General features: G+C 43.3%; 1 protein-coding gene across 1 annotated transcript in view; it reads left to right on the top strand.

Moving 5' to 3' along the window:
• The window catches only part of LOC115144849 (target of Nesh-SH3-like), a 48,255-nt gene extending 24,065 nt beyond the window's left edge, over window positions 1-24,190 (top strand). The window contains exons 8-21 of the mRNA XM_065017512.1: window positions 1,283-1,348; window positions 1,535-1,612; window positions 6,126-6,320; window positions 7,750-7,815; window positions 14,468-14,542; window positions 15,025-15,138; window positions 15,406-15,483; window positions 17,489-17,698; window positions 18,227-18,332; window positions 19,056-19,135; window positions 21,699-21,728; window positions 21,841-21,999; window positions 22,160-22,282; window positions 22,521-24,190. Of these exons, the coding sequence (XP_064873584.1) occupies window positions 1,283-1,348; window positions 1,535-1,612; window positions 6,126-6,320; window positions 7,750-7,815; window positions 14,468-14,542; window positions 15,025-15,138; window positions 15,406-15,483; window positions 17,489-17,698; window positions 18,227-18,332; window positions 19,056-19,135; window positions 21,699-21,728; window positions 21,841-21,999; window positions 22,160-22,282; window positions 22,521-22,636 (1,496 nt within the window). The 3' untranslated portion in view covers window positions 22,637-24,190. The remainder of the gene's footprint in view (window positions 1-1,282; window positions 1,349-1,534; window positions 1,613-6,125; window positions 6,321-7,749; window positions 7,816-14,467; window positions 14,543-15,024; window positions 15,139-15,405; window positions 15,484-17,488; window positions 17,699-18,226; window positions 18,333-19,055; window positions 19,136-21,698; window positions 21,729-21,840; window positions 22,000-22,159; window positions 22,283-22,520) is intronic.
• The last annotated feature ends 3,316 nt before the right edge of the window (window positions 24,191-27,506 follow it).

Below are 27,506 nucleotides of genomic sequence, written 5' to 3'. Positions count from 1 at the left end.
GTCACTCCCTCACATCTCTCTTTCTCCACCCCTCCCTGTCACTCCCCCACATCTCTCTCTCCCCCCTCTCACTCACTCTCTTTTTCTCCACCCCTCCTAATAGAAAACCCCCTCCCTGTCAACATGCCTTTCTCCACCCCTCCTTCTTCCCTCCTCCACCCCTCACGGTAAGTCAATAGACACAGACAGACAGACAGACAGACAGACACATTGATTTGACACAGACACACAACACACACACACACACACAAGTCAATACACACACACAGACAGACAGACACACACACACACACACACACACACACACACACACACACACACACACACACACACACACACACACACACACACACACACACACACACATTTTCACTCTTCACATACGCTGCTGCTACTCGGTTTATAATCTATCCTGATTGCTTAGCCACTTTTGCCCCTACCTAGAGTACATGTACATATTACCACAATTACCTAAACTACCTCGTACCCCAGGACATTGCCTCGGTACTGGTACTCCTTATATAGCCTTGTTTTTGTTCTTTTGTGTTACTATTTCATTTATTTATTGTATTATTATTATTATTTTTTACTCTGCATTGTTGGGAAAGGGCTCATGAGTAGGCATTTCACGACAAAATCTATGTCTGTTGTATTCAGTGCATGTGACAAATACATTTTATTTTGACACACACACACACAGACACACACTCCTGCTTTGGTCATACCCACTGAACCCTGGTTTAATATAGCGCCAAAGACTTTACAGGACGTGATGATTTATCTCTCTCCCTCCGAAACGTCTGTTTCACCCCTCCTCACTGAACCCTGCTCTGAGGAACCAGCACTGGAAGAATCTTTAATAGGACGTCTGATTTACGACTCTGCAGACACGACCTCATCATCATTCAGTCCCATGTTATACAGTAATCTCTTATTCGTCCTTCTGATTACCACAGTGTTTATTCCAGGTGACCAGAGAAGATGGCATTCCTGTGTACCTACTGTACATACAATACATGTTGCCTTGGATGACGATGTGATCCGCAAGATACATGCTTGCTAGGGCTGTCAATGTTTTGAAATCATCCTTTTGACAGGCATACTGTACTTAGGCCACACTGTACAATCTGCTCTTAATTGTAATGCACTGAGCCCATGCATACAGTACATACTGCACTGCAGTGAACTGAACAGAGCTGCATGCATGTTATTTTCATTTGGAAGCTCCAGGATGGCAAAGTGATGATGGCTGTTTTGATGTGTGTCCCTTCCTTCTGCTCAGCTGTCCATAACAGGAGCCAGGGCAGAACCCTCTTCAGGACCCCTGTAGCTCCAAGGACCACCTTCGGTAATGAGCCATGCAACTATGTCCTATGATCTCTCCTTCTTGACCTTGCCGTTTTTTTCAATCTTATACTTTTCATGTTTCTTTCTTTTCCTCAGAAAACCATTTCACAGTTTATATCCTGTAGCAGGACATCAAATCTCTCTCCACAGATTGTGTGTGATTCTTAAAGTTTGCTATATTCCTCAGCGCCAACCTCGGCCAATAGACAGCACTTCGTGTCCACTCCCCGACCCACAATGTCTCAGGTGCAGCACGAGCCAACTGGTAAACAGACAGACACTTTACTCCCTAATGAGACAGGACGGCTTAACTGTCAGCCATTTTGGCTGCAGCCAATGAAAGGGTGGGTGGGCGTGGTTTCAGAGGGATCTTTTTTATGATTGGCTGCATGAGTAAGATTGGTATGCACTGAGTACAGTAAGTAGAGAGCCCCGGATCTCAGGAGAAGATGGCTGTCAGTTCCAATACTGCCTCAGACAATTCCCAAGAAGGCGGAGGTAGGTTGCCATGGCAGCATGACTTAGCCACGTGGTTGTATGGTCCTGCTGAGAACATCCCATGACCTTTTGAGCACATTGCATAAGCACTGCTTGTTCCCGCAATGCGTTTCTCATCAGTTTCGTCCCACAAACAAGTCAATCGTCTCTCTCTGTCTTCCTCTACACTCTTAGAAATAAGGGTTCCAAAACGATTCTTCGGGTTGTCCCCATAAGATAACCCTTTTTGGTTCCAGGTAGAGCCCTCTGTGGAAAGGGTTCTACATGGAACCCAAAAGGTTTCTACCTTGAATCAGATAGCGTTCTTCAAAGGGTTCTCTTGTGGGGACAGCCGAAGAACCCTTTTAGGTTCTAGATACACCCTTAGAAAAAAAGGTGCTACCTTTGTCTCACTTCTTTACAGTCTCTGTGCATCCATTTGTCCATACTGTGTATGAATCAGCAACTTATACCATGATACCTGTCCACATTCATTAAGACATTTAAAACATTCCACTCAACATTCCCCAACACAACTGTTCATTTAGAATCATTGTTTTAACTCACAGTGCTTCGCTTTCAGCCAGTTGCAGTCTAGAAGGTGTTCAGTCTGCATGATAAAGTAGCATGCTACAAAATGATCCCGCTTTCTCCCCAACAGGAACAGAGCCTCAGCTCTACCATAAAATGTCCTAATTTTTCATTTTCTATACTCTGTACCTCCTTTCTATCCTATCCTATCCCTTCCTATCCTATCCTATCCCTTCCTATCCTGTGCTATCCTATCCCTTCCTATCCTATTCTGATCATTCCCTTCCTATCGTATCCATTCCCTTCCTATCCTATCCCTTCCCTTCCCTTCCTATCCTATGCTATGCTATCCTATCCCTTCCTATCGTATCCTATCCCTTCCTATCCATTCCCTTCCTATCCTATCCCTTCCCTTCCTATCCTATGCTATCCCTTCCTATCCTATCCGATCCTATCCTATCCCTTCCCTTCCTATCCGTTCCCTTCCCATCATATCCCTTCCCTTCCCTTCCTATCCTATCCTATCCCTTCCCTTCCTATCCGTCCCCTTCCTATCCTATCCCTTCCTATCCTATCCTATCCCTTCCCTTCCTATCCGTTCCCTTCCTATCCCTTCCATTCCTATCCTATCCTATCCTATCCCTTCCCTTCCTATCCTATCCCTTCCTATCCTATCCTATCCTATCCTATCCTATCCTATCCTATCCTATCCCTTCCCTTCCTATCCGTTCCCTTCCTATCCCTTCCCTTCCCTTCCTATCCTATCCTATCCTATCCTATCCCTTCCTATCCTATCCTATCCTATCCCTTCCCTTCCTATCCTATCCTATCCTATCCCTTCCCTTCCTATCCGTTCCTATCCAATCCTTCATTGTATTCCTATTTGTCTATCGTTCCTGTTGTCGCTCTGGAACAAGAGTTCGCAAAACATCAGGAAAAGGATAAAGTACCTGAAATATATTAATAACAACAATACATTTATTGGTGATTTGCTTTTTACTCATTACATTTAAAGCCCTACCTGTCTGTTTATAACACAACTACACCACAAGCACCCCACAACCCTAACTGTGCTAGCATCACCATTATATGGCCATTAACATGAGAAGTGATACTGGGATGCCATGTTATCTACTAATCTACAACCTCTTCTCCCCTCTCTCTCTCTCTCTCTCTCTCTCTCTCTCTCTCTCTCTCTCTCTCTCTCCTCCTCCTCCCTTCTCTCCTCCTCCCTCTCTCTCTCTCCTCCTCCCTCTCTCTCTCTCTCTCTCTCTCTCTCTCTCTCTCTCTCCTCCCTCTCTTTCTCTCTCTCTCTCTCTCTCTTTCGCTCTCTCTCTCTCTCTCCTCCTCCCTCTCTTTCTCTCTCTCTCTCTCTCTCTCTCTCTCTTTCGCTCTCTCTCTCTCTCTCCTCCTCCCTCTCTTTCTCTCTCTCTCTCTCTCTCTCTCTTTCTCTCTCTCTCTCCTCCTCCCTCTCTTTCTCTCTCTCTCTCTCTCTCTTTCGCTCTCTCTCCTCTCTTCTCTCCTTCTGTGAGTTGAGGTAAAGTACCTGATCGGATTGAACAATCAATCAAAGATGGTCATTCAAATCCCTCGTTAGGTGATCAATACTCCCTCTGTTAAAACTTCATGGATCACAGTCATCCAGTGGCACACAGCCAAATGTATTTTGGATGGCCGTCACTCACAGGTGTCCTAGGCCTGGTAGCAGCGTATGTGTGTAGTTACACGGTCGTTACACTGTAAACTGCTCCATATGGGCTCAGTTCCTTTGAAATCCAACCCTCTGTATCAACATCTTGCCAGGTATATGTTATGTGCTGATTGAGGTTCAGGATAAGTTTCCCTAGCCCAAGTCGTAAACACATATCAGCCCGGTTATCGGAGAGTCTTTCTATCTATTCTCTATGGTTCTTCTATTTCATCTGTTAATGGATTCTATGGTTTCTCTAAAACATTCTATTTCCATGCCAATTTCTCCTCTTCGTTTCCATTGTCAAAGACCTGTCCTTGGAGTACTGTCTGTTCTATTAGATGATATTTATATGGCCTCATTGTACCACTCTCCTCTCTCACCCACCCCAGGACGAGCAGATCAGATCATATCTGCCTCCTCTCCTTCTGTGGATGTTCCCCGTGCCTCACCTGCCATTCCCCTGCCCTCCCCCAACCTCTCCTTACTCTCCCCTCAGCTCCTACCCTCCCCCACCCTCCCCCATGCCTACCCCCAGCTCCTGCCCTCCCCCAACCTTCCCCTGACTTCCCCAGCTGACCCTGTACTTAACCCCAAACGTAACGGACAGAGACACAGGGGATCGGCCCAGGCTAGGCCCCAACAGGCCCAGCCCCAACAGCCTGCTAAGGTCACCCAGAACCTACAGCCCCCCACGGGTAAAGATCTTGCTCTCTCCCCTCACCTAGGCTGTATCAGAGCCATAAAAACATGTATAATGGATCATTGAGTCCAAGTTTCTTATCCTCTGATAAAAACAAAGTTCTCTCTCACACAGCTCCCAGCCAAAATCAGGTGGGACAACCTCTACCAAGTTAAGCCCTCATCACTGAGAGGGCCAATAGTAACAGCCGGAGTAACGATGACAACATTTAGTCCTATCACCATCTCTGTTGTCATCCAACCTCATGAAACCCAAAGCTCTCATTTGTCATGTCTGTTCACCATCAATCAATCATTCATTGGATGTCATTGTAGCTTACACATAACACTGTTGTCATCATAGATCATACACCGTTGCTATGGGTTGAAGTTGTTTGTGTTGCACCACATACCTGTGTTCAAATACATGTGTATTTGAGTATCTGATATTTAAAATACTTTTTGAGTACTTTCAAATACACAACTCAAAACAAGTACTTTTATTTGAGAATTTGTATGGTTATTTGTAAAAACCAAATAGTCTACCAAACGTATTTGAGAGTATTTTTTTCAAATACTTATTTCAAATACTATTTTCAAATACTTGCAGGTTAAATGCATTGGATTATATTATATTATTTTCAAATACTTTCCAAGTGTATTTCTAAATACATTAAAATATTCAACTACTTGTCTTTTCAAATAAAATGTATCTGAACACTTACTTTGAATGCATGCAAAAGTAATTGAGATATTTGAACCCAGGCCTGTTGTACCCTCAACCCCTTCTCCATCCTTATAGGAGCAGTGAAATGTGTTGTTTTATAGTGTTAGCCATAGTAGTACAGTGCCCCTTCAGCAAATTGTTCAAGGGAACATTGACAGATTTTTCACCTAGTCTGCTCGAGTATTCAAACCAGAGTATTCAAACCTGGCTACCTGCCGCCTACCATTACAATGAACTATACACCTCCACCCCTCCATCACTCGTGCCTATCCACCTCCACCCTCATTCCACCACACTCACCGCATTCCTGATAATTTCAGATACTGGAGAGTTTGCTCACTTGCATTATTCAATCATCCAACTTTTATGGAATATAATAGAAGGTCTGTTGAAGTTTTGTTTCGTATCCTCATGGATTCTTTTCACTTCACTCTTCCTTTCCACATCTGCATCTTTCTTTCATTCATTCATTTACCCACTCACTCAGTCATTTACCCACTCACTCACTCATTCATTTACTCACTCACTCATTCATTTACCCACTCACTCATTCATTTGTTTATCATCCAGGGCTGCTACCATCTCAGCTGAATGACCCCTGAACCTCGTCTCCATGGAATCGGACCCCGTCTCTCTCTAACCCCTCTACTACACCTCTCTTTGTTCATCTAGGTACCAGCTTCCTGAGACCTTTGACCCCTACCGAGCCTCGCTCTCCTACACGCTCTGTCGTTGTCACGGCGGCCAGAAACACAACGTTGCCTCGCAGTCGCGTCTCTCTCTACTCCACCCCTAACGGCATCAGACCTCTCTCTCTACCCAGGGACACCAACACCAACTCCTCCCTCACCTCCGACACACCAGGGGGTAATGGAGCAATCTTTTCCTCTTCTTCCTCCTGCTCACCCTCCTCTTCCTTATATTTCTCTTCCTCCCCAGCACTACCTCGGGTTTCACCCTCTCTACCTCCTCTCACTCTCTCTCACACACACAGATGAACCGATCTAGGTGGCATGGGCTCTTGGTCCAGAGTGAACCATAGAATGTGTAATATGCCTAATAATGTCTGCCAATGTTTTTGGACGCATATTTGCATTCGTGTGTGTGTCCAGTACATGTGGTCCAGACAGTAAGTCTCTCCAAAACCTCCTTCCCTGCACCCATACTCAGAGGCCCTCCCCTTTGGCATACGTTTCACGCCTGTACCTCTAGGAACAGCGGCATCTCGGAGGTCAGGGTCGTTAACGTGATTTACGCTCCCTATGGTCGCCCGGTCGACCGATTTATCCGGGAAGGTTGGCTGGCTCTTTGACTAGGACATAGATCACATTTACACCAGTCATGCCAAAGCCAAGCACTGGGCAGCCAGCACTGGACAGCCAGCACTGGGCAGCCAGCACCACCACAGCATGGCACACACAGATCTAGAACTTCCAGATCCCTCTGAGAGAGAGAGAGCGAGAGGGAGAGGGGGAGAGCAGGGGAGAGAGAGAGAGAGCGAGAGGGAGAGGGGGAGAGCAGGGGAGAGAGGGGGAGAGCAGGGGAGAGAGAGAGAGAGAGCGAGAGGGAGAGGGGAGAGCAGGGGAGAGAGAGAGAGGGGGGAGAGCAGGGGAGAGAGAGGGAGAGGGAGAGGGGGAGAGCAGGGGAGAGAGAGGGAGAGGGAGAGGGGGAGAGCAGGGAGAGAGAGAGAGAGCGAGAGGGAGAGGGGGAGAGCAGGGGAGAGAGAGGGAGAGGGAGAGGGGGAGAGCAGGGGAGAGAGAGGGAGAGGGAGAGGGGGAGAGCAGGGGAGAGAGAGGGAGAGGAGAATGCTCTACAGCAGGGATGTCAAACACCTTTTGCCCCTGGGCCTGGATTTGGTCTTCAACCAGGTCCAACCAGGACCACACTGAAAATTGGTTATATTTCCAAAATGTACAAAGAATTGTCCTCTATCCAATGTTTTGGGAACTTTTATTCTCCCTGACTGTCTAGCTTTCATTTTGGTGATTGTTAGCGAGCTGGACACAGTCAAGAAACTGCATGACTGTAGGTCCATTATCATTTCTACATAGTTTTAGTCATTTTGACATATATTTAAAGTATATTTGTTGGTGCTTCTGAAGGAGACAGAGTACTATGCTGGATCACACTGAAATCTGAAACTTTCCTTATTTTCCTTTCTGTCCCTTGGTTTAGAATATTCCCTCGACAGGTCTGGTACTGAGCGGTCCTCTCGTGTGTTCTTAGCATGTCTTTGCTGTGTTTTCGAGGTGTGCGGACGTGTTTAATTCAATGAGCCCTCTTCTCCCTCCAAGAGCCGACTGGGAGCACAATAAGGGCCTTGCTCTTCCCAAACCTGTCATCTGGTCCAGGAAGCGACTGGGTAAAAAACAGAGACGATCATTACTTCTCAGTGTGTCTCTCACCCACTAACCCGTCTCCCACGAGAGATGCCATTTTGTTTTCCTTCCTTGCAGTGAGCCCTCCATGAGCTTAAGTCACAACAACCTGTTCCTGTCCTATGATTGGCCAGCTTGTCTGTATGTCCGTGTGACTGTCCATTCTTATTGGACAGCCTGTCTGTCCATCAGCATCACCGTCCACTCACGTACTGTGCCTGTTATTGTTGATGTGGGTCTGCAGGCGTGTTTGTCCATGTTTTCACTGTCAATATGACTGAGACTGAAGAATAATTCTCTCCCTCTCATCATAATGCTACAGTCTGTCCCTAGACCTATTGTTCAGGTCAAAAAGGACCAAATCCTATAGTAACATGAGATCTGGAAGCATGGCTTGAATTTTCGCACAAATCTCTCCGTGACATCAATGCATGATTTTCTCGAAAATGTGTTATATCTCAAGCCCAAAATGACCACACTCACCAACGTTGACACCTCACTTCACTCTAATGACTTAGTGGCTTCAGTTTCTGCTTCAGTCTCAGCCAGTGTGTGTGTCTGTGAAACTGGGACGGTTTCAGAGGTCTTCAAGGAGCCGCAGGGCTCGCTGGAAGCAGCTCTACTCAATGAAAACACACTTTGTCTTTGCCCGCCGTCATCACTCACACCACACCGCAAAAGTCAATCATTGATGTGTTCATGATGTCGAAACAATCCGTCAGTGGTGTCTGTCTGTCAGTCTTGGGCTTATTTGTGTCCTATTTACATGGTTCCAACCGCCTCCTGAAGCATGTGTTGCTCAGGGTGAATTCTGTACTAAATGTCTCATGTTTGATTTGATGTTGTTCAACTGTAAATGTCCTCTAAATAGGTTTAAAATCATACAGTGTTATGAGCCTATCAGTGGATAGTGTCCTTGGGTTCCTTCAGTAAGTGTTGCAACAGTGGAATATTATCTCTGGTAATATTGCTCTAGGCAAACCATAAAGCTTTGAACAGTGTTGTTTCACTGTCTCACCAGAGAGGAGTCTGACAGAAACCAGCACTCACAACACTTTACTGCTGTTAACGCTCACACTCCAAAACAGTGTGTGAGCACGTGCGTAAGAGCATGTGTGTCACTGCTGTTGTAAAACAGTGCAGCAGTGAGGTGTTTGGCACCCATAGTGCCCAGTGTGTGTTTTGTTTGTGGGGTGACAGTGTCAGGCATGATGTGGTCAAATCTAGCTGTGCCAGGGGGGTCAACACAAGCCAAGTTAATATTTATGAATTGGTTGGGGGGGTTGACATAGGTCAAGGGTAATATTTATGAATTGGTTGGGGGGTTGACATAGGTCAAGGGTAATATTTATGAATTGGTTGGGGGTTGACATAGGTCAAGGGTAATATTTATGAATTGGTTGGGGGGAACTTGACATAGGTCAAGGGTAATATTTATGAATTGGTTGGGGGTCAAGGTCACAAGCCAAGGTCAAGGGTAATATTTATGAATTGGTTGGGGGACATTGACATTTAGGTCAAGGGTAATATTTATGAATTGGTTGGGGGGGAACATTGACATATTTATGGGTTGGGGGTTGAAGGGTAATATTTATGAATTGGTTGGGGGGTTGACATAGGTCAAGGGTAATATTTATGAATTGGTTGGGGGGTTGACATAGGTCAAGGGTAATATTTATGAATTGGTTGGGGTCAACAAGGTCAAGTTAATATTTATGAATTGGTTGGGGGGGTTGACATAGGTCAAGGGTAATATTTATGAATTGGTTGGGGGGGTTGACATAGGTCAAGGGTAATATTTATGAATTGGTTGGGGGGGTTGACATAGGTCAAGGGTAATATTTATGAATTGGTTGGGGGGGTTGACATAGGTCAAGGGTAATATTTATGAATTGGTTGGGGGGGGTTGACATAGGTCAAGGGTAATATTTATGAATGGTCTAGTCCTGACAAGGAGGGCTTAGGAACATCAGAACCCCTAGAGGTGAACATTACCACTAATCATGACATGTCATGGGACCTCCCCCCAGTTTCTGTCTGGAAAGAACCTGAACGGCAGAGAAGGAGCCATGTAAGCCAGGTGGTCGCAGCCATTGATATTTAGTGAATAGAATGAACCAGGCTAGGAAGTACACAAACAACTGCCCCTATCAGTCTCAGATAGTGTCTACCACACCAAGTCTACGGTATGTCCAGTCAGTGCATTTATTCAATGAGATCTGTGCTATGGTTGCCAAACCTCAGTTTGGCCCAGAGTAAAGCTATTCAGGGAGAATTTTCTATTTCCTGAATGAGATTGCAAATAGTAGATCCCAGTTCAGTTTGAGTTGTTTGAGTGGCTTGTTCTGAGTTTGATATTCCAGTGTCTTTATCACAGAGCTGTGTTCTGTGATGAAGACTGGATGTCTGGAAACATGGCCCCAGTGATGTACTGGGCCGTACGCACTACCCTCTGTAGCCACTTACAGTCAGATGCTGAGCAGTTGCCATTCCAGGTAGTGATACAACCGGTCAGGTGCAGCTGCATAACTATTTGAGGATCTGGGGACCCATGCCAAATCTTTTAAGTCTCCTGAGGGGGAAAAATGTGTCTTGGTGTGTTTGGACCATGATAGTTTGTTGGTGATCTGGACACCAAGGAACTTGAAACTCTCAACCCCCTCCATTTCAGCACCGTCAACGTTAACGGGAGCCTGTTCGGACCTCCTTTTCCTATAGTCCACTATCAGCTCATCTCTCTTGCTCAAATTGAGGGAGAGGTTGTTGTCCCCTATAGGCTGATGGTGTTGAAGTCATGCTTGGCCACGCAGCAGTGGGTGAACAGGAGTACAGGAGGGGCCCCAGTGTTTTTATATGAAAGCTGGTTCTACACAGCAAATTGGCCAGTGTTACCTAGAGCAGACTTTTCAGTGTAGCATTTCTAGAGTTGATTCAGGAACTAAATTAACTCTCTAATAGTGAAATTAACACTCAGTAGTGTAAAATAACCCCAGTGTTGGTGTTAATAACCAGTATTGAATGTGAGAGTGTGATTGTGTCAGTTTTACTGTGTGGAAACGTTCCCATCAAAACCAAGGCCATCATTATCATAATTCCCAGAATGCTCTACTGCATTAAAATATTTTAAGAATGATTTTTAATATATGTGTTTTTGCATGTACATTGATTGCTTGATACATTTTTCTAAACTAATCCAATCAGTTAGTTAGACTTATTGCACCCGTTACTAAAATGGTTGTTCCAGCTTAAATGGATTAGGCAGTCTCCTTTATAGTAGTCTCATTTACTAACCCTGACAGTCATTCTGAATGCAGGTTACAGGTGAATAAAAATTCCAACTTTTGGATGTCTTATCCCTGGCTGGATTCCAGCACAATGTGCTTGCAGGCTTGACGTGGCACGTAAACCAGGAGGTTCCTAACACCACTGTGTTAGGGTAAAACTTGACCATCAAAGTAAGGCTTTATGATATACAGTATCAGTCAAAGGTTTGGACACACCTACTCATTCAAGGGTTTTTCTTTCTTTTTACTATTTTCTACATTGTAAAATAATATTGAAGACATCAAAACTATGAAATAACACATATGGAATCATGTAGTAATGAAAAACGTGTGTTTTATATATGTTTCATATATGTTATATATGTTTAAGTGTGTTTCAAAATATGTTTTATATTTGAGATTCTTCATTGTAGCCACCCTTTGCCTTGATGACAATTTTGCACATTTTGGCATTCTCTCAACCAGCTTCATGAGGTAGTCACCTGGAATGCATTTCAATTAACAAGTGTGCCTTGTTAAAAGTTAATTTGTGGAATGTCTTTCCTTAATGCATTTGAGTCAATAAGTTGTGTTGTGACATGGTAAGGGTGGTATACAGAAGATAGCCCTATTTGGTAAAAGACCAAGTCCATATTTTGGCAAGAACAGATCAAATAAGCAGAGAGAAACGACAGTCCATCATTACTTTAAGACATGAAGGTCAGTCAATCCAGAACATTTCAAGAACTTTGAAAGTTTCTTCAAGTACAGTCACAAAAACCATCAAGCGCTATGATGAAACTGGCTCTCATGAGGACTGCCACAGGCAAGGAAGACCCAGAGTTACTTCTGCTGTAGAGGATAAGTTCATTAGAGTTAACTGCCCAAATAAATGCTTCACAGAGTTCAAGTAACAGAGATGTCAACATCAACTGTTCAGAGGAGACTGTGGGAAACAGACCTTTGTGGTCAAATTGCTGCAAAGAAACCACTACTAAAGGACACTAATAATAAGAAGAGACTTGCTTGGGCCAAGAAACATGAGCAATGGAAATTAGACTGGTGGAAATCTGTCCTTTGGTCTGATGAGTCCAAATGTTGGTTCCAACCGCCGTGTCTTTGTAAGGTGCAGAGTAGGTGAACGGATGATCTCGGCATGTGTGGTTCCCACCATGGAGCATGGAGGAAGAGGTGTGGGGGTGTTTTGCTGGTGACACTGTCAGTGATTTATTTAGAATTCAAGGTACACTTAACCAGCATGGCTATCACAGCATTCTGCAGCGTTACACCATCCCATCTGGTTTGCGCTTAGGGGGACCATCATTTGTTTTTTAACAGGACAATGACCCAACACACCTCCAGGCTGTGTAAGGTCTATTTGACCAAGAAGGAGAGTGGTTGAGTGCTGCATCAGATGACCTGGCCTCCACAATTACCTGACCTCAACCCAATTGAGATGGTTTGGGATGAGTTGGAGTGAAGGGATGAGTTGGACCGCAGTCCTTCAAGACTGTTGGAAAAGCATTCCAGGTGAAGTTGGTTGAGAGAATGCCAAGTGTGTGCAAAGCTGTCATCAAGGTAAAGGATGGCTACTTTGAAGAATCTCAAATATAAATTTGTTTAACACTTTTTTGGTTACTAACTGATTGTGTTCTTTCATAGTTGTGACTCCACTATTATTCTACAATGTACAAAATATTAAAAATAAAGAAAAATCATTGCATGAGTAGGTGTGTCCAAACTTTTGACTTGTACTGTATATAATGTGTTGTCATAAACAGTTTACTTTTAATGGTATCATTTGCCTTCCATACTTCTTCACAGGACTGAAAATTAATACATTATTTGTGCCTATCAACTGTCAGTTTGGAAGTCTTTATAAATACTTACAGAAGAGCATATGGCAATAAATATTAGTGTATAGTCCTTAACTTCTTAGTGATCCCTTCTCGCGCCAATCCCGTTAACGGGATTGATTTGACAACACCCAGTGAAATAGCTGCGCACAAAATTCAAAAACAGAAATACTCATAATAATTCATAAATCATACAAGTGTTATACATGGGTTTAAAGATGAACTTCTTGGTAATCCAGCCACAGTGTCAGATTTCAAAAATACTTTACGGTGAAAGCAAACCATGCTATTATCTGAAGACGGCACCCCATCAAACATCATAATTCAATTCGCCAGGCACAACACAAAAGTCAGAAACAACATATAATTCATGCCTTACCTTTGAAGATCTTCTTCTGTTGGCATTCCAATATGTCCATTAAACATCACAAATGGTCCTTTTGTTCGATAAATTCTGTTGTTATATATCCAAAATGTTCATTTATTTGGCGCGTATGATTCAGAAAATACACCGGTTCCAACTCGCGCAACATGACTACACATTATCTAATTAGTTACCTGTAAACTTGATCCAAACATTTCAAACAACTTTCCTAATCCAACTTGATGTATTTTTAAACGTAAATAATCTATCAAATTTAAGACTGAATAAACCGTGTTCAATATCGGAGGAAAACAAAGTGGAGCGAGCTTTCAGGTCACGCGCCCCAACCACAACAATACACTTCACTCGACCCTCATTCTGAACAGGGCTACTTCATTTCTCAAAGGAAAAACATCAACCAATTTCTAAAGACTGTTGATATCTAGTGGAAGCGATAGGAACTGCATGCCACTGCCTTAGAATTGTAGATTCCCATAGAAATCTCATTGAAAAGAGAGTGACCTCAAAAGATTTTCCTGGATGATTTGTCCTCAGGGTTTCGGCTGCCAAATAAATTATGTTATACTCACAGACATAATTTTATCTTGTCAAGAGATACCGACCTCTTGGTGTAATGGTTAAAAATATTATATTAGGTGTTATTGCATAACACCATTGGTGCAAACTATAGGCACTTCCTAGTAAATGTAGCACTCAAAAGTGTGGACCTGTATATAGACACTGGCGCAGTGTTAAATGTGACTGTTAGTGTATAACACTGGATCATTTGCTGTGTAGTAGGGTTATGGTGGAAGGTTATTAAGAGTTGACATGTTTGGGGTTAGTCACATAGACTATGGCAGTGCAATGTAGTAGAAATTCTCAAGATACTTTTTAAAAAACATTTCAAGTCCAATCTATTGAACCTGTTTGAATGGCATTGCTCCTCGGGTGTGGTCACAGTTAGCACTCTCCTCCACCCCCGTCTTTTCTCCATGGTTTCAGTTGACACTGCAACTTCTCTCTTCTATATCCCCCTTTTTCAAAAGCACAGCATCCATCCTCACTTATGAGTTAGGGCTCTCTTCAGTGCACTCCAGCAGCCTCCATTGCTGTTTCAGTTCCTAACCCTAACATGGCCTCTATTTCCCAGGCTCCCCTGCAGCTCTGCAACCCTTTCTTCCTGTCAACAAGAGGCCCAACCTGGTGGGGAAATCAGGGGACAAGGGTGAGGGCAACACTGACCAATGTTTTGACTACTGAATACTTTGACTTCTGTTTAAGCAACACTTTACCAAAATGTTCCACATTTTGCACTTAATTTTGCTGTCATCTTGATGATTCTATTTTAACAACCTTCCCTCAGTTAAGTTTTATTTAGATTCTAAAGCACCTTGCACTTCTCTGAAGAATACTCACACAGCTTGCGACGCAACACCTGTGTGTGTGTGTGTCTGTGTGTGTGTGTGTGTTTTGTGCGTGCGTGCGTTTGTCTGAGTGTGTGTAAGAGCGTGTGCCTGTGTGTATGCAGTATGTTTGTGTTGTTCTGAATGACTTCTCTTACGAAACACCAACACGATGCAACACACATATTTCATATCTTCTCCCTCAGCAGGAAAACAACTCACCTGGGTGATGTCTGCAGCAGATGACCATAACTGTATTTGTAGTTTACATGACTGAGTAGTGTTCGGTCCCCTCTGTCCTCAGACAAGCTGATGGACCTGAAGCAGGGAGACAAAGCGTCCATCTTGAGGTCCTTCCCTCTAGTCACGGCTAAGCCCACCAAACAAAAGACCACAACCCTCACCCCGACCTTGAATGGTAAGATTCAGTGATGAATGCACTTTCCTTTATAATAATGTCTTTGTGCATTCATGTTTGTACATGTGTGTAACCATGTAGGTGTGTGTGTTTGAATCATGCTACATCTGAGTTTAATAGTTAGTGTGAAAGGTTATCTGAGTTCAGAGAGAGAGAGAGACCAAAGCTTGCTGAGAGAGCTGCCAGGGAATGCTAACACATCACAGTACTATTCATAACAAACTTCTCACTCTGCAGTTCTCAATCTCATCTTCCGTCTTTCTGTAGCCACGGGTGACAACTCCTCTGTGTTCAGCTCTCTCCCTACTTCGGAAGTGGACGCCATGGGCAAGAAGCGCTTTGTAGGTAAGGACACATGCATTATAACAGTCTTCAACAAACCCACATGATTAAACTCACAGTGGACAGGGCCGGAGAATCCCGGGTGTGGCGCTGGTAAAAAAAGGGGGGAAATTGATCTTGCAACTGGAGGGCTGCTGGGTTAATAATCCTAACAGCAATCCCCTATTGTTGGGCCCTTGAGCAAGGCCCTTAACCCCACCCCACAACCCCATCCAGGCGCGCTGCACTGCAGCTTGACCCTGTGCTCCTCTCACCTGTGTGTCTGTATGATGTGTGCAGGAGGGAGCTGTGACAATGGACAATGAAAGTTGTATTGTATCACTGTGGACATTAGAGAACAAAAACCTTTCGTGCTTCCTCTTACCGCCAGTTGTTTTGGATTGTCTTGCCTGTATTCACTATCCAGATTCTTGCCTGTATTCACTATCCAGATTCTTGCCTGTATTCACTATCCAGATTCTTGCCTGTATTCACTATCCAGATTCTTGCCTGTATTCACTATCCAGATTCTTGCCTGTATTCACTATCCAGATTCTTGCCTGTATTCACTATCCAGATTCTTGCCTGTATTCACTATCCAGATTCTTGCCTGTATTCACTATCCAGATTCTTGCCTGTATTCACTATCCAGATTCTTGGATGAGCTCCAGTTGACTTAGAGGTCTTGTCTACGGAGTAAAAAGCAGATCAATGAGTTAGCCTAATTTTGATAAACAACACATTTTCTGGTTCATTAAGAAAGCCAAACTTCGATAAGTGTTTTTGGGTGTTGAGTCAATTAGACTATGCACGTTTCAAGCTTATCTTTCAAAAAAAATAAAACGTTATTTCATTATATAGTGTTTAGGCAAGTTAGCTGGCTTACCAACCTGGTCTCAGAGCATTTCGTATCATTCGTATCAATCCAAAACACTCCATTTGGTATTTTATTAGGATCCCCATTAGCTGTTGCAAAAGACGCAGCTACTCTTGCTGGGGTCCAACACAAAACATGCAACATAATACAGAATGACATAATACAGAACATCATTAGACAAGAACAGCTCAAGGACAGAACTACATACATTTTTAGAAATGCACACACACAAACTATCATATCATTTAGTATGATATGTTGCGAATTACAATTCGTATGATATGTTATGAATTTGCAAAATGTACAATATTTGACAAATTTCAATTTTTTTTGTGGCTAACGTTAGCTAGGCTAGGGGTTAGCGTTGAGGTTAGGTTAAAGGGTTAGCGTTAGGGGAAGGGTTAGCTAGAAGGGTTAGGGGAAGGTTTAGCTAACATGCTAAGTAGTTGCAAAGTAGCTAAAAAGTAGTAAGTAGTTGCAAATTAGCTAAAGTTGTCTGTGATGAGATTCAACCACACAACCTTTGGGTCGATAGACGTTTGCGTTATACACCCACCCATCCACCCTCCTTTCCTTTGCCTTAAGTAACCGTTTGTCTTGTGTAACCATACCAAACCTAACGTATACTAATTTCAGTGTCCCAGATTTACATTTACTATGTTACGTCTAGTCTATGAGACCAGGCTGAGCTTACTTACTCCTTTCTACTGCTTTGTAGTACACCACTCTGATGTGAGAAATGTAAACAACAATACAACTATACTGCTGATCATAAGCTGTTTGAGATTTGTTTCAATGGCTGCAAAGTATAGGAATTTGACAAATATTAAATTAATTTCCTGTTTGTAATTAATGTGTCTTGAACGCAGAAGGAATACAATTTGTGGCACTACAATATAGTGCATTGAAATACATTTAAATAAATCTGTAGTTATTTTTTTTTTTTCCTTTTCCAATTGTGTTCCTCTGTAGCTCAGTTGGTAGAACATGGGCCTTGCCACAGCAGGATAACTAGTTCGATTCCCGCAATCACCCTTACGTCAAATGTATGCACGCATGGTCGTCGCTTTGGATAAAAGCGTCTGCTAAATGGCATATATTGTCTTTTAAGTTATTATTGGTTGAACACCAATTCTTTAATTTCTCCTGCAGCCCCTCATGTGATCTATAAGACTGACAAGAAGCCAGACGAACCGTGTTCCATAACAAAGTCCCTCAGCTTCTTCCCTGAGGAGGAGGGGGTGGAGCAGAACATCACCGCACCCCCCCGCTTGCCCCCCTCCAACCTCACCGTGGTTACTGTAGAGGGATGCCCCTCCTTCGTCATCCTGGACTGGGAGAAGACCGACAACGACACCACAGGTTAAGGGGGAAGTGTGCTTGTGTTTGTGTACGTGCGTGCGTGCGTGTGTGTGCGTGCGTGCATGTGCGTGCGTGTGTGTGTGTGCGTGCATGTACGTGCGTGCGTGCGTGTGTGTGCGTGCGTGCAGCAGCACATACCCAAAGAGGTTCATAAAACACTCCTGGTTATGGAAGAGTGAAGTCCTAACGCATAAGACTCTGTTACAATGGGTATTTTAATAACGTTATGAAACTCCATCTGTGCTCAATCAGGATATTTCTCTCTACAATGAAAACAAGTTGTGGAGATTTGAGACTACATATCTTTCTTTGGGGCCAATCCTTGCCAACCCCACCCAAATCCTCTCAATCCTGTGTCAAATGTTTATACTTGCCTCGTTAAGATGCTGCTGTGCACATTTAAAATGAAAATGTTTATGTTAATATCCCATCTGTATGATATGAAGTTGTAAAGATGTTATTAAACATGTTGTGTGTGGATGTGTGGATGTGATTCCATGTGTGGATTTCCTGCTTCCCCTTTGACAGAGTATGAGGTCATTTCAAGAACCCATGGTCCCAATGGAGAAGAGGTGTCCATCCTGACCACCAACCAGACTCACACTGCAGTGGAGAACCTAAAACCAGAGAACAGGTGTGTGTCTATGTTTGTTTTTATGTGGTGTGTGGAGGCTTGCTGAAGCAGGGTTGGGTTGGTAAGGCTCAATGTGTTTATTAATGATGCTGGATCCTGGTCTTGGTTTTGGCTGGGATCTACAGATTCAGAGTATAAACCAGATTTACCAGAACCTACCACTGGGCTGGATTTGCTCGCCCACAGACCACCATCTAAACATCACACATGGAACAGCCATTAGAATGGTGTGTGTGTGTGTGTGTGTGTGTGTGTGTGTGTGTGTGTGTGTGTGTGTGTGTGTGTGTGTGTGTGTGTGTGTGTGTGTGTGTGTGTGTGTGTGTGTGTGTGTGTGTGTGTGTGTGTGTGTGTGTGTGTGTGTGTGCGAGGTATTGAGTGTTAGTGTGTGTGTCTGTGAAAGAGAGAAGGGGAGAGAAAGACAGAAAGAAAGAGAGAGGGAGGAAAATGGAGAGAGAAATCACTGGCCTCGATGCACTCAAGGCTGTCTGGAGAATAAAGATATCAAGTGTCACAGTGTTGGAGATGGGTGGAATATAAACTCAAGCTCCACAAAAGTTATGATTATGGTGAACAAGAGTGACTAAGGTTTCCTTTACTAGGAAAGCTATCAGCATGGCATTCGGGATTGAATGTATATCAAAAATGAGATTTCGGTATTTACTGAGCTAGGCACACCAGTGCCTTGACACCGTGTTGACTATTTATCTTTCCCTTCTTTTTCAGTTACGAGTTCAAAGTGAAACCCAAGAATGAGCTTGGGGAAGGGCCTGCCAGCGAGCCAGTGTTGTTCAACACAGAGTCAGGTAGGTGGAGAGAGGAAATGGACTCCCAGCCAATGTATCGGATTACACTTGTGTAATGGAGCCGGAATGGAGGCCAGCTCCAGATAGCCGTTCCACCGGCATGGATGGATGTAGAATTAGCTTATCTTTCCCATATCCTAACATTAGGCACCGATCCAATCAGTTCGAGCGTTGACAACCGCATAGTGGATGTTTTGGCGGTGTTGGAGGTGTAACTGTGGTATGACCTGACAAATCAGTGAGCGGCTGCTTTTGTATGTCACAAACCACTCCTTTTCTTATTATTCCTGCCCTGTTAGAACTTCAAAATGGCAATAGAAAATGTAGGCTCTATCGATGATAGAAATAACGACAGGCTAATGCATGTTTTCATGTTCATTTGGATGGGGGAATTTATAACCTATCACCATCTAATCGAGGTGTAGACAATAGAATCACACATTGGAGTGTTTGAAAGTAACGTGCCTGCATGAACTTCTAACGCGGATTGGTCGGATATGATGTCGGGTGTGTTTTTTTTTTTTTTTTATTTTTTACATCCAATGGCAGTGTCCGCAATAAGGTAACGCAAGGAGCTGCAAGGAGCAGCTCTAACACAGTTCCACATCCAACACCTGCAAAACAACCGCTATTTGGATGCCTGCTACCGCAGATCTGATATCATCTAGCACTGAAGCGTTGATGGAAAGAATGCAAAACTGACCTTAGATCAGTGTCTAGACCACAATTCCCACCGTTAGCATCATAGAGCCCCATTAGCTGTGCTGGTGAATTAGTAAAAGTCAATCATCAATCAGAAACCACTCCGACTGTTTCAATTGTAATACTTTGCATTAGCCTGGTTTAGCCTCTAAGTGACATATCTAACAGGATCCCTGATAGCTTTCCAGATGTGTCGCAAATTAGTCACTTGTTAATAGGACATCTTAGCCTTTATCTAATAATGTGTGTAAATAGTTAGCTGCTTGCTACCTATTTTTAGTCATTTAGCAGATTTAGTAAATCTCTCTCTCTCTCTCTCTCTCTCTCTCTCTCTCTCTCTCTCTCGCGCTTCTTCATTTTGGAAGATTTCTTTTTTAAAAACTGTTCAACTATTGTCTTTCTCTCTTTTTGAGTCAACTAATCACAACATTTTATGCACTGCAGTGCAGATTCATTCTCTGATCCTTTGATTGGGTGGACAACATGTCAGTTCATGCTGCAAGAGTTCTGATAGGTTGGAGGACATCCTCCCGGAAGTTGTCATAATTACTGTGTAAGTTTATGGAAGGGGGTGAGAACCATGAGCCTCCTAGGTTTTGTATTGAAGTCAATGTACCCAGAGTAAGACAGAAGCTAGCTGTCCTCCAGCTACACCATGGTGCTACCCAACAGAGTGCTGTGGAGGTTACTGTAGACTTCATAGACGTGTTACTTCATTGCAAAACAGTGTGTTTTCGTCAATTATTTGGTGACGTGAATTTATTTAGTATAGTTTTTAGTAATGTTTCACTATTTTTATTTTGATGAAATTCACTGAGGAGGATGAATCCCCTTCCTCCTCTGAGGAGCCTCCACTGCCCTACTCCCGTACACAACACACACTTCCTCCAGGAAGAGATGGAGAGCTAACGCCAGGGTGCAACTTTCCGAAAGGAGGGTATAGGGACCTGATCATATTGGACATTGATAGGCTTAGAGTTTAAGCCCTCATGGTCAGAGAAAACTCTTGGCCCAAGTCATACTCACATAATAGTTACAGATGGACCAGATTTTTGGAGTAATATCATATCCGTTATGCACACTAAAATACTCGATCAACTCAATGAGCTAATTTGATCCAAAGCAACATTGTGTCTAAACAGTAATAATACTCCACTGGGACTGTACTGGGACTGTCCAACGCTATGGTGAAAGTACTATAATAGAGAAGAGTGATTGGTCAAATGGTTCTTTACCCTGTAGTGAAATCCCTGGGAGACACAACGTTTTATGTGCTAACTAGAACAATGTGCTAACTAGGACAATGTGCTAACTAGGACAATGTGCTAGCTACAACAATGTGCTAACTAGGACAATGTGCTAACTAGGACAATGTGCTAACTAGGACAATGTGCTAGCTACAACAATGTGCTAACTAGGACAATGTGCTAACTAGAACAATGTGCTAACTGGGACAATGTGCTAACTAGGACAATGTGCTAACTAGGACAATGTGCAAACTAGGACAATGTGCTAGCTACAACAATGTGCTAACTAGGACAATGTGCTAACTAGGACAATGTGCTAGCTACAACAATGTGCTAACTAGGACTATGTGCTAACTAGGACAATGTGCTAGCTACAACAATGTGCTAACTAGGACAATGTGCTAACTAGAACAATGTGCTAACTGGGACAATGTGCTAACTAAGACAATGTAATGAACAATGTAATGTGTTTTTGTTGCAATCTGAACCATGGTTTTAATATGATCCGTTATTTCCCAAGGGTAAGTATTGTTCTATTACTGTATTAATGTGGTAATAATGGACTGATGTGTGACTAACGATGCCTTCTCTCTTTTACTCTCTCTCCTCTATAGCGGACCCTCGGGTGAGTGAGAATGTCTCAGGTGAGTGGACTCTCAGTATGTCATGTTCACACATCTTTCCTCCCTAGTTTGTATCCCATTCTCTGTGCCTTACATATCAATCCTTAGATCTTGTTTTCTCTGCTCCCTCCAGGTAAAGATGCTATCTGGACACAGTTCCCGTTCAAGGCAGATTCCTACTCGGAGTGTAACGGGAAGCAGTATGTGAAGAGGACCTGGTACCGCAAGTTTGTGGGCATTCAGCTGTGCAACTCCCTTAGATACAAGATCTACATGAGCGACTCACTCACCGGTCAGTATAGTATAGTAAGAGTGTTCGTCTATGTTTTACTGTCTATACTATTCCTTGTATTTGTGCATATACGTACATGAAGAGTTTATAGGTTACATTGGAATTTTCAACAAGGTTTATCTAACCAGAGCCATAACCTTTGACCTCTGACCTTGTGCAGGCAAATTCTACAACATCGGGGACCAAACAGGTCATGGGGAGGACCACTGCCAGTTTGTAGATTCTTTCCTGGACGGACAAACAGGCAGCCAGCTATTGGCCGACCAACTACCCAGCCGATCAGGTAGAGTACTGGGCCAAATACTGGAACCCATTAGAGACATTTGTGGGAAAGAACTGTAGACACATGTACAGGTGCCCATGACCACGGTTCTTGGTCACTTTTCAATGACTACAGAAGTTTGATGTTTCAGGGTTAACTGTGGGAAACACTGATCTCTAGACTATGTTAAAAGACCATTCACATTCCAAACCGTTTGTAAAAGAAGTGTTCTCATATTCCCTCTGCTTTATTGTCTCAGGCTTCTACCGGGCTATGCGTCAGGAACCGGTCAACTTTGGCGAGATCGGAGGGAACTCGCACACCACCTACGTTGGCTGGTACGAGTGCGGAACACCCATACCTGGGAAATGGTAAGACCCCTCCACCAGAGGGGTGGCCAGGAAGATGCCTGACTGGAAGAATGATGATCTCACCAGGGTGAGAGGAGGAGGACTGAGGAGGTTTCAGTGGCCCTTGAGGTGGGCTTCTCCCTCTTGTTACCATGGAGACTGCGTCAGTATGTTACCATGGAGATGCATCTGCCTGTCTGTCAGATGGTGATGGCCCACATTCCATTGTATAAAAGTGTACAGGACCATACCTTGTCATGGAACTCTGAGTTCTTTTGTCATATCTCCTTAGGGGATCTATTCAATCCGCATACCGGAAGTTCAGCTTTACCAGTGTGATTGAATATTTAAAGGCAACGTTCCTGCTTTAGCAGAGACTGCTTTTACGATAAACACTGCTTATGTCGGCTAATATCCCAAATGACCTTTAAATTTCCATCACGGAATCTGTTACTCTTCAGCTTTACAGACTGAACCGAGCCCTAAGTCTCATCTCACTATTTATCAAACAGGACATGAGGCAGTCCTCAAAGCCTGTAAAAACGGGAGAGAAGTTAATAAAGGTGTGTCAGAGTGCTTCAAGAGGTTACATATGATCGCCGGAAACTGTTGGGAAGCTGGCTCCCTGAAAATGTAATGACGTGTATGATGTTATTTATCAAGCAGTTGTTGTTCAATGTTCCTTGTGGTTTATATTAGCCAGTCTGCTAAAAGGGTTGCTATAACACAAAAGCCTCTGCAAAAAAAGAAAGAAAGCATTACACAGGCACACACACACTAAATTCGTCACTCATACTCAATACCCTTTCTTGATTGGTCCTGTAGAATTGACAGTTGCGGTTTGCACAATATGAAATTATTATTTATATTTTACCACAGCATTGTTGAATACTTGTTTCTGATATGCTAGAAGGGCATTCTAGAATGGACATAAAAAACACAACTGGACGGCTAGAAAAGAGATCAGGACGCAATATTCGCATACACATGCAGACTGTACTTGCTACAAAGTTACAGAAAGCTAAACCATCCACCACACTAACGGAAATTGGATACATTGTAAATGCAGGTCCAACAAGGAAAAACATAGCTAGCTAGCATTGATTTGTTTATGCAGAGACATATTTTTGGAGCATCTGATGGTCTAACGTGGTGAGTAGGGCTGCTGAGGTGACTATTATCGCCACACCGGCAGTCATGAGTCATGACTGCAGTAAAATCCTAGGTGACCTTTGAGTCACAGTATTCTCCTCTTATGCACTCTGGACATGTGTTAGTAGTACCCAACTCATTTCGAATGATCAACAGGTCACTAATGGCCTGGTGATCAGGACTCTGTTGTCCCTCTAACCACTCTGACATGAATGCAAATGAAATCAAAAATCACAACACTTATCATCAGAACAGCATGATGCTTTTAAATCTCACCTCACTATGATGATCAATTTGGAGAAAGAAGTTCAACAACAGGTTGAAACTGAGTAGAAAACATGGTCGTTGTGTACAGTGGGGTAAAAAAGTATTTAGTCAGCCACCAATTGTGCAAGTTCTCCCAATTAAAAAAGATGAGAGAGGCCTGTAATTTTCATCATAGGTACACTTCAACTATGACAGACAAAATGAGAAATAAATCCAGAAAATCACATTGTAGGATTTTTAATGAATTTATTTGCAAATTATGGTGGAAAATAAGTATTTGGTCACCTACAAACAAGCAAGATTTCGGGCTCTCACAGACCTGTAACTTCTTCTTTAAGAGGCTCCTCTGTCCTCCACTCGTTACCTGTATTAATGGCACCTGTTTGAACTTGTTATCAGTATAAAAGACACCTGTCCACAACCTCAAACAGTCACACTCCAAACTCCACTGAGGCCAAAACCAAAGAGCTGTCAAAGGACACCAGAAACAAAATTGTAGACCTGCACCAGGCTGGGAAGACTAAATCTGCAATAGGTAAGCAGCTTGGTTTGAAGAAATCAACTGTGGGAGCAATTATTAGGAAATGGAAGACATACAAGACCACTGATAATCTCCCTCGATCTGGGGCTCCACGCAAGATCTCACCCCGTGGGGTCAAAATGATCACAAGAACGGTGAGCAAAAATCCCAGAACCACACGGTGGGACCTAGTGAATGACCTGCAGAGAGCTGGGACCAAAGTAACAAAGCCTACCATCAGTAACACACTACGCCGCCAGGGACTCAAATCCTGCAGTACCAGACGTGTCCCCCTGCTTAAGCCAGTACATGTCCAGGCCCGTCTGAAGTTTGCTAGAGAGCATTTGGATGATCCAGAAGAAGATTGGGAGAATGTCATATGGTCAGATGAAACCAAAATATAACCTTTAGGTAAAAACTCAACTCGTCGTGTTTGGAGGACAAAGAATGCTGAGTTGCATCCAAAGAACACCATACCTACTGTGAACATGGGGCTGGAAACATCATGCTTTGGGGCTGTTTTTCTACAAAGGGACCAGGACGACTGATCCGTGTAAAGGAAAGAATGAATGGGGCCATGTATCGTGAGATTTTGAGTGAAAACCTCCTTCCATCAGCAAGGGCATTGAAGATGAAACGTGGCTGGGTCTTTCAGCATGACAATGATCCCAAACACACCGCCCGGGCAACGAAGGAGTGGCTTCGTAAGAAGCATTTCAAGATCCTGGAGTGACCTAGCTAGTCTCCAGATCTCAACCCCATAGAAAATCTTTGGAGGGAGTTGAAAGCCCGTGTTGCCCAGCAACAGTCCCAAAACATCACTGCTCTAGAGGAGATCTGCATGGAGGAATGGGCCAAAATACCAGCAACAGTGTGTGAAAACCTTGTGAAGACTTACAGAAAACATTTGACCTCTGTCATTGCCAACAAAGGGTATATAACAAAGTATTGAGATAAACTTTTGTTATTGACCATATACTTATTTTCCACCAGTTTTTGCAAATAAATTCATTAAAAATCCTACAATGTGATTTTCTGATTTTTTTCTTCTCATTTTGTCTGTCATAGTTGAAGTGTACCTATGATGAAAATTACAGGCCTCTCTCATCTTTTTAAGTGGGAGAACTTGCTGACTAAATACTTTTTTCCCCCACTGTATGTTATTTCAAAGCTTAACACAACGAAATTGACAGCGCTTTCTAAGGTGATGACTAATTCAAAACACCCATATGCATATTAGAGCTTACGCATGTAGGCCTACATAAACTCAGCAAAAAAAGATATGTCCTCTCACTGTCAACTGCATTTATTTTCAGCAAACTTAACATGTGTAAATATGTGTATGAACATAAGATTTAACAACTGACACAAACTTAACAAGTTCCATGTGACTAACAGAATGGAATAATGTGTCCCTGAACAAAGGGCCGGTCCAAATCAAAAGTAACAGTCAGTATCTGGTGTGGCCACCAGCTGCATTAAGTACTGCAGTGCATCTCCTCGTGGACTGCACTAGATTTGCCCGTTCTTACTGTGAAATGTTACCCCACTCTTCCACCAAGGCACCTGCAAGTTCCCTGACATTTCTGGGGGGGAATGGCCCTAGCCCTCACCATCCGATCCAACAGGTCCCAGACTTGCTCAATTGGTTTGAGATCCGGGCTCTTCGCTGGACATGGCAGAACACTGGCATTCCTGTCTTGCAGAAAATCACGCACAGAACGAGTAGTATGGCTGCGCTTGATTTCCTGCAAGACAGGAATGTCAGTGTTCATGCTTGAGGGTCATGTCAGGATGAGGGATTGTGCGTTCCTGGTGTAACCCGGGCAGTTGTTGTTGCCATCCTGTACCTGTCCCGCAGGTGTGATGTTCGGATGTACCGATCCTGTGCAGGTGTTGTTACACGTGGTCTGCCACTGCGAGGACGATCCGCTGTCTGTCCTGTCTCCCTTTAGCGCTGTCTTAGGCGTCTCACAGTACGGACATTGCAATTTATTGCCCTGGCCACATCTGCAGTCCTCAAGCCTCCTTGCAGCATGCCTAAGGCACGTTCACGCAGATGAGCATCTTTCTTTTGGTGTTTTTCAGAGTCAGTAGAAAGGCTTCTTTAGTGTCCTAACTTTTCATAACTGTTAGTGTCTTAACGACTGTTCTACAGGTACATGTTCATTAATTGTTTATGGTTCATTGAACAAGCATGGGAAACAGTGTTTAAACCCTTTACAATGAAGATCTGTGAAGTTATTTGGATTTTTACGAATTATCTTTGACAGACAGGGTCCTGAAAAAGGGCCGTTTCTTTTTTTGCTGAGTTTATAAGCCAACGCCCCAATGTTTGGAGGGGACATAAAAGACTAAAAAGAGCAAATAGCTCCAAGTGATTTTAATTTTGGCAATCGGTTCCAAAGTATTCTCGCACATAATAGAGATATGTGATCGCATACAAATGTAAGCAAGGGTTGAAATTATGTTTAAGTCAAAAATATCTGTTTGCCCTTCTTGTGGGCAATTTGCTGTCTACAAATGCGTAATTATGTTCCAGCCCCCTGACCAAAAAGATCAAATAAATACATTTGGTACATAGTTGGTCAAGCCGAAAATGAACAAATTTAGAGTTGGCCTACAATTATACTGAATTTGTATTTGATTTTGAATTGCCTAGTAATAACCACTAGTGAGTGATGTGAACATAAATTTCTGTGGTCCCTACTGTTGTGTGGAGCTATGCTGTCAAATCCTCCCACGTTTCTCGTTTGACCCGTTGTTTTCAGCAACTGATATTTTTGAATTTGGTTATCATATTGAAGGTTTACTAGCAACAAACTACAGTGCATTCGGAAAGTATTCAGACCCCTTGAATGTTTTTTACATTTTGTTAAGGTACAGCTTCATAAAATTGACGAAATGATTGTTTTTTCTCATCAATTTCCACACAATACCCCATAATGACAAAACA

The sequence above is a fragment of the Oncorhynchus nerka genome, linkage group LG1 (genome assembly GCF_034236695.1).
Source record: "Oncorhynchus nerka isolate Pitt River linkage group LG1, Oner_Uvic_2.0, whole genome shotgun sequence".
Lineage (NCBI taxonomy): Eukaryota > Metazoa > Chordata > Actinopteri > Salmoniformes > Salmonidae > Oncorhynchus > Oncorhynchus nerka.
Note: the sequence above shows the minus strand (reverse complement) of the source record. Positions and strands in the feature narration are given on the sequence as shown.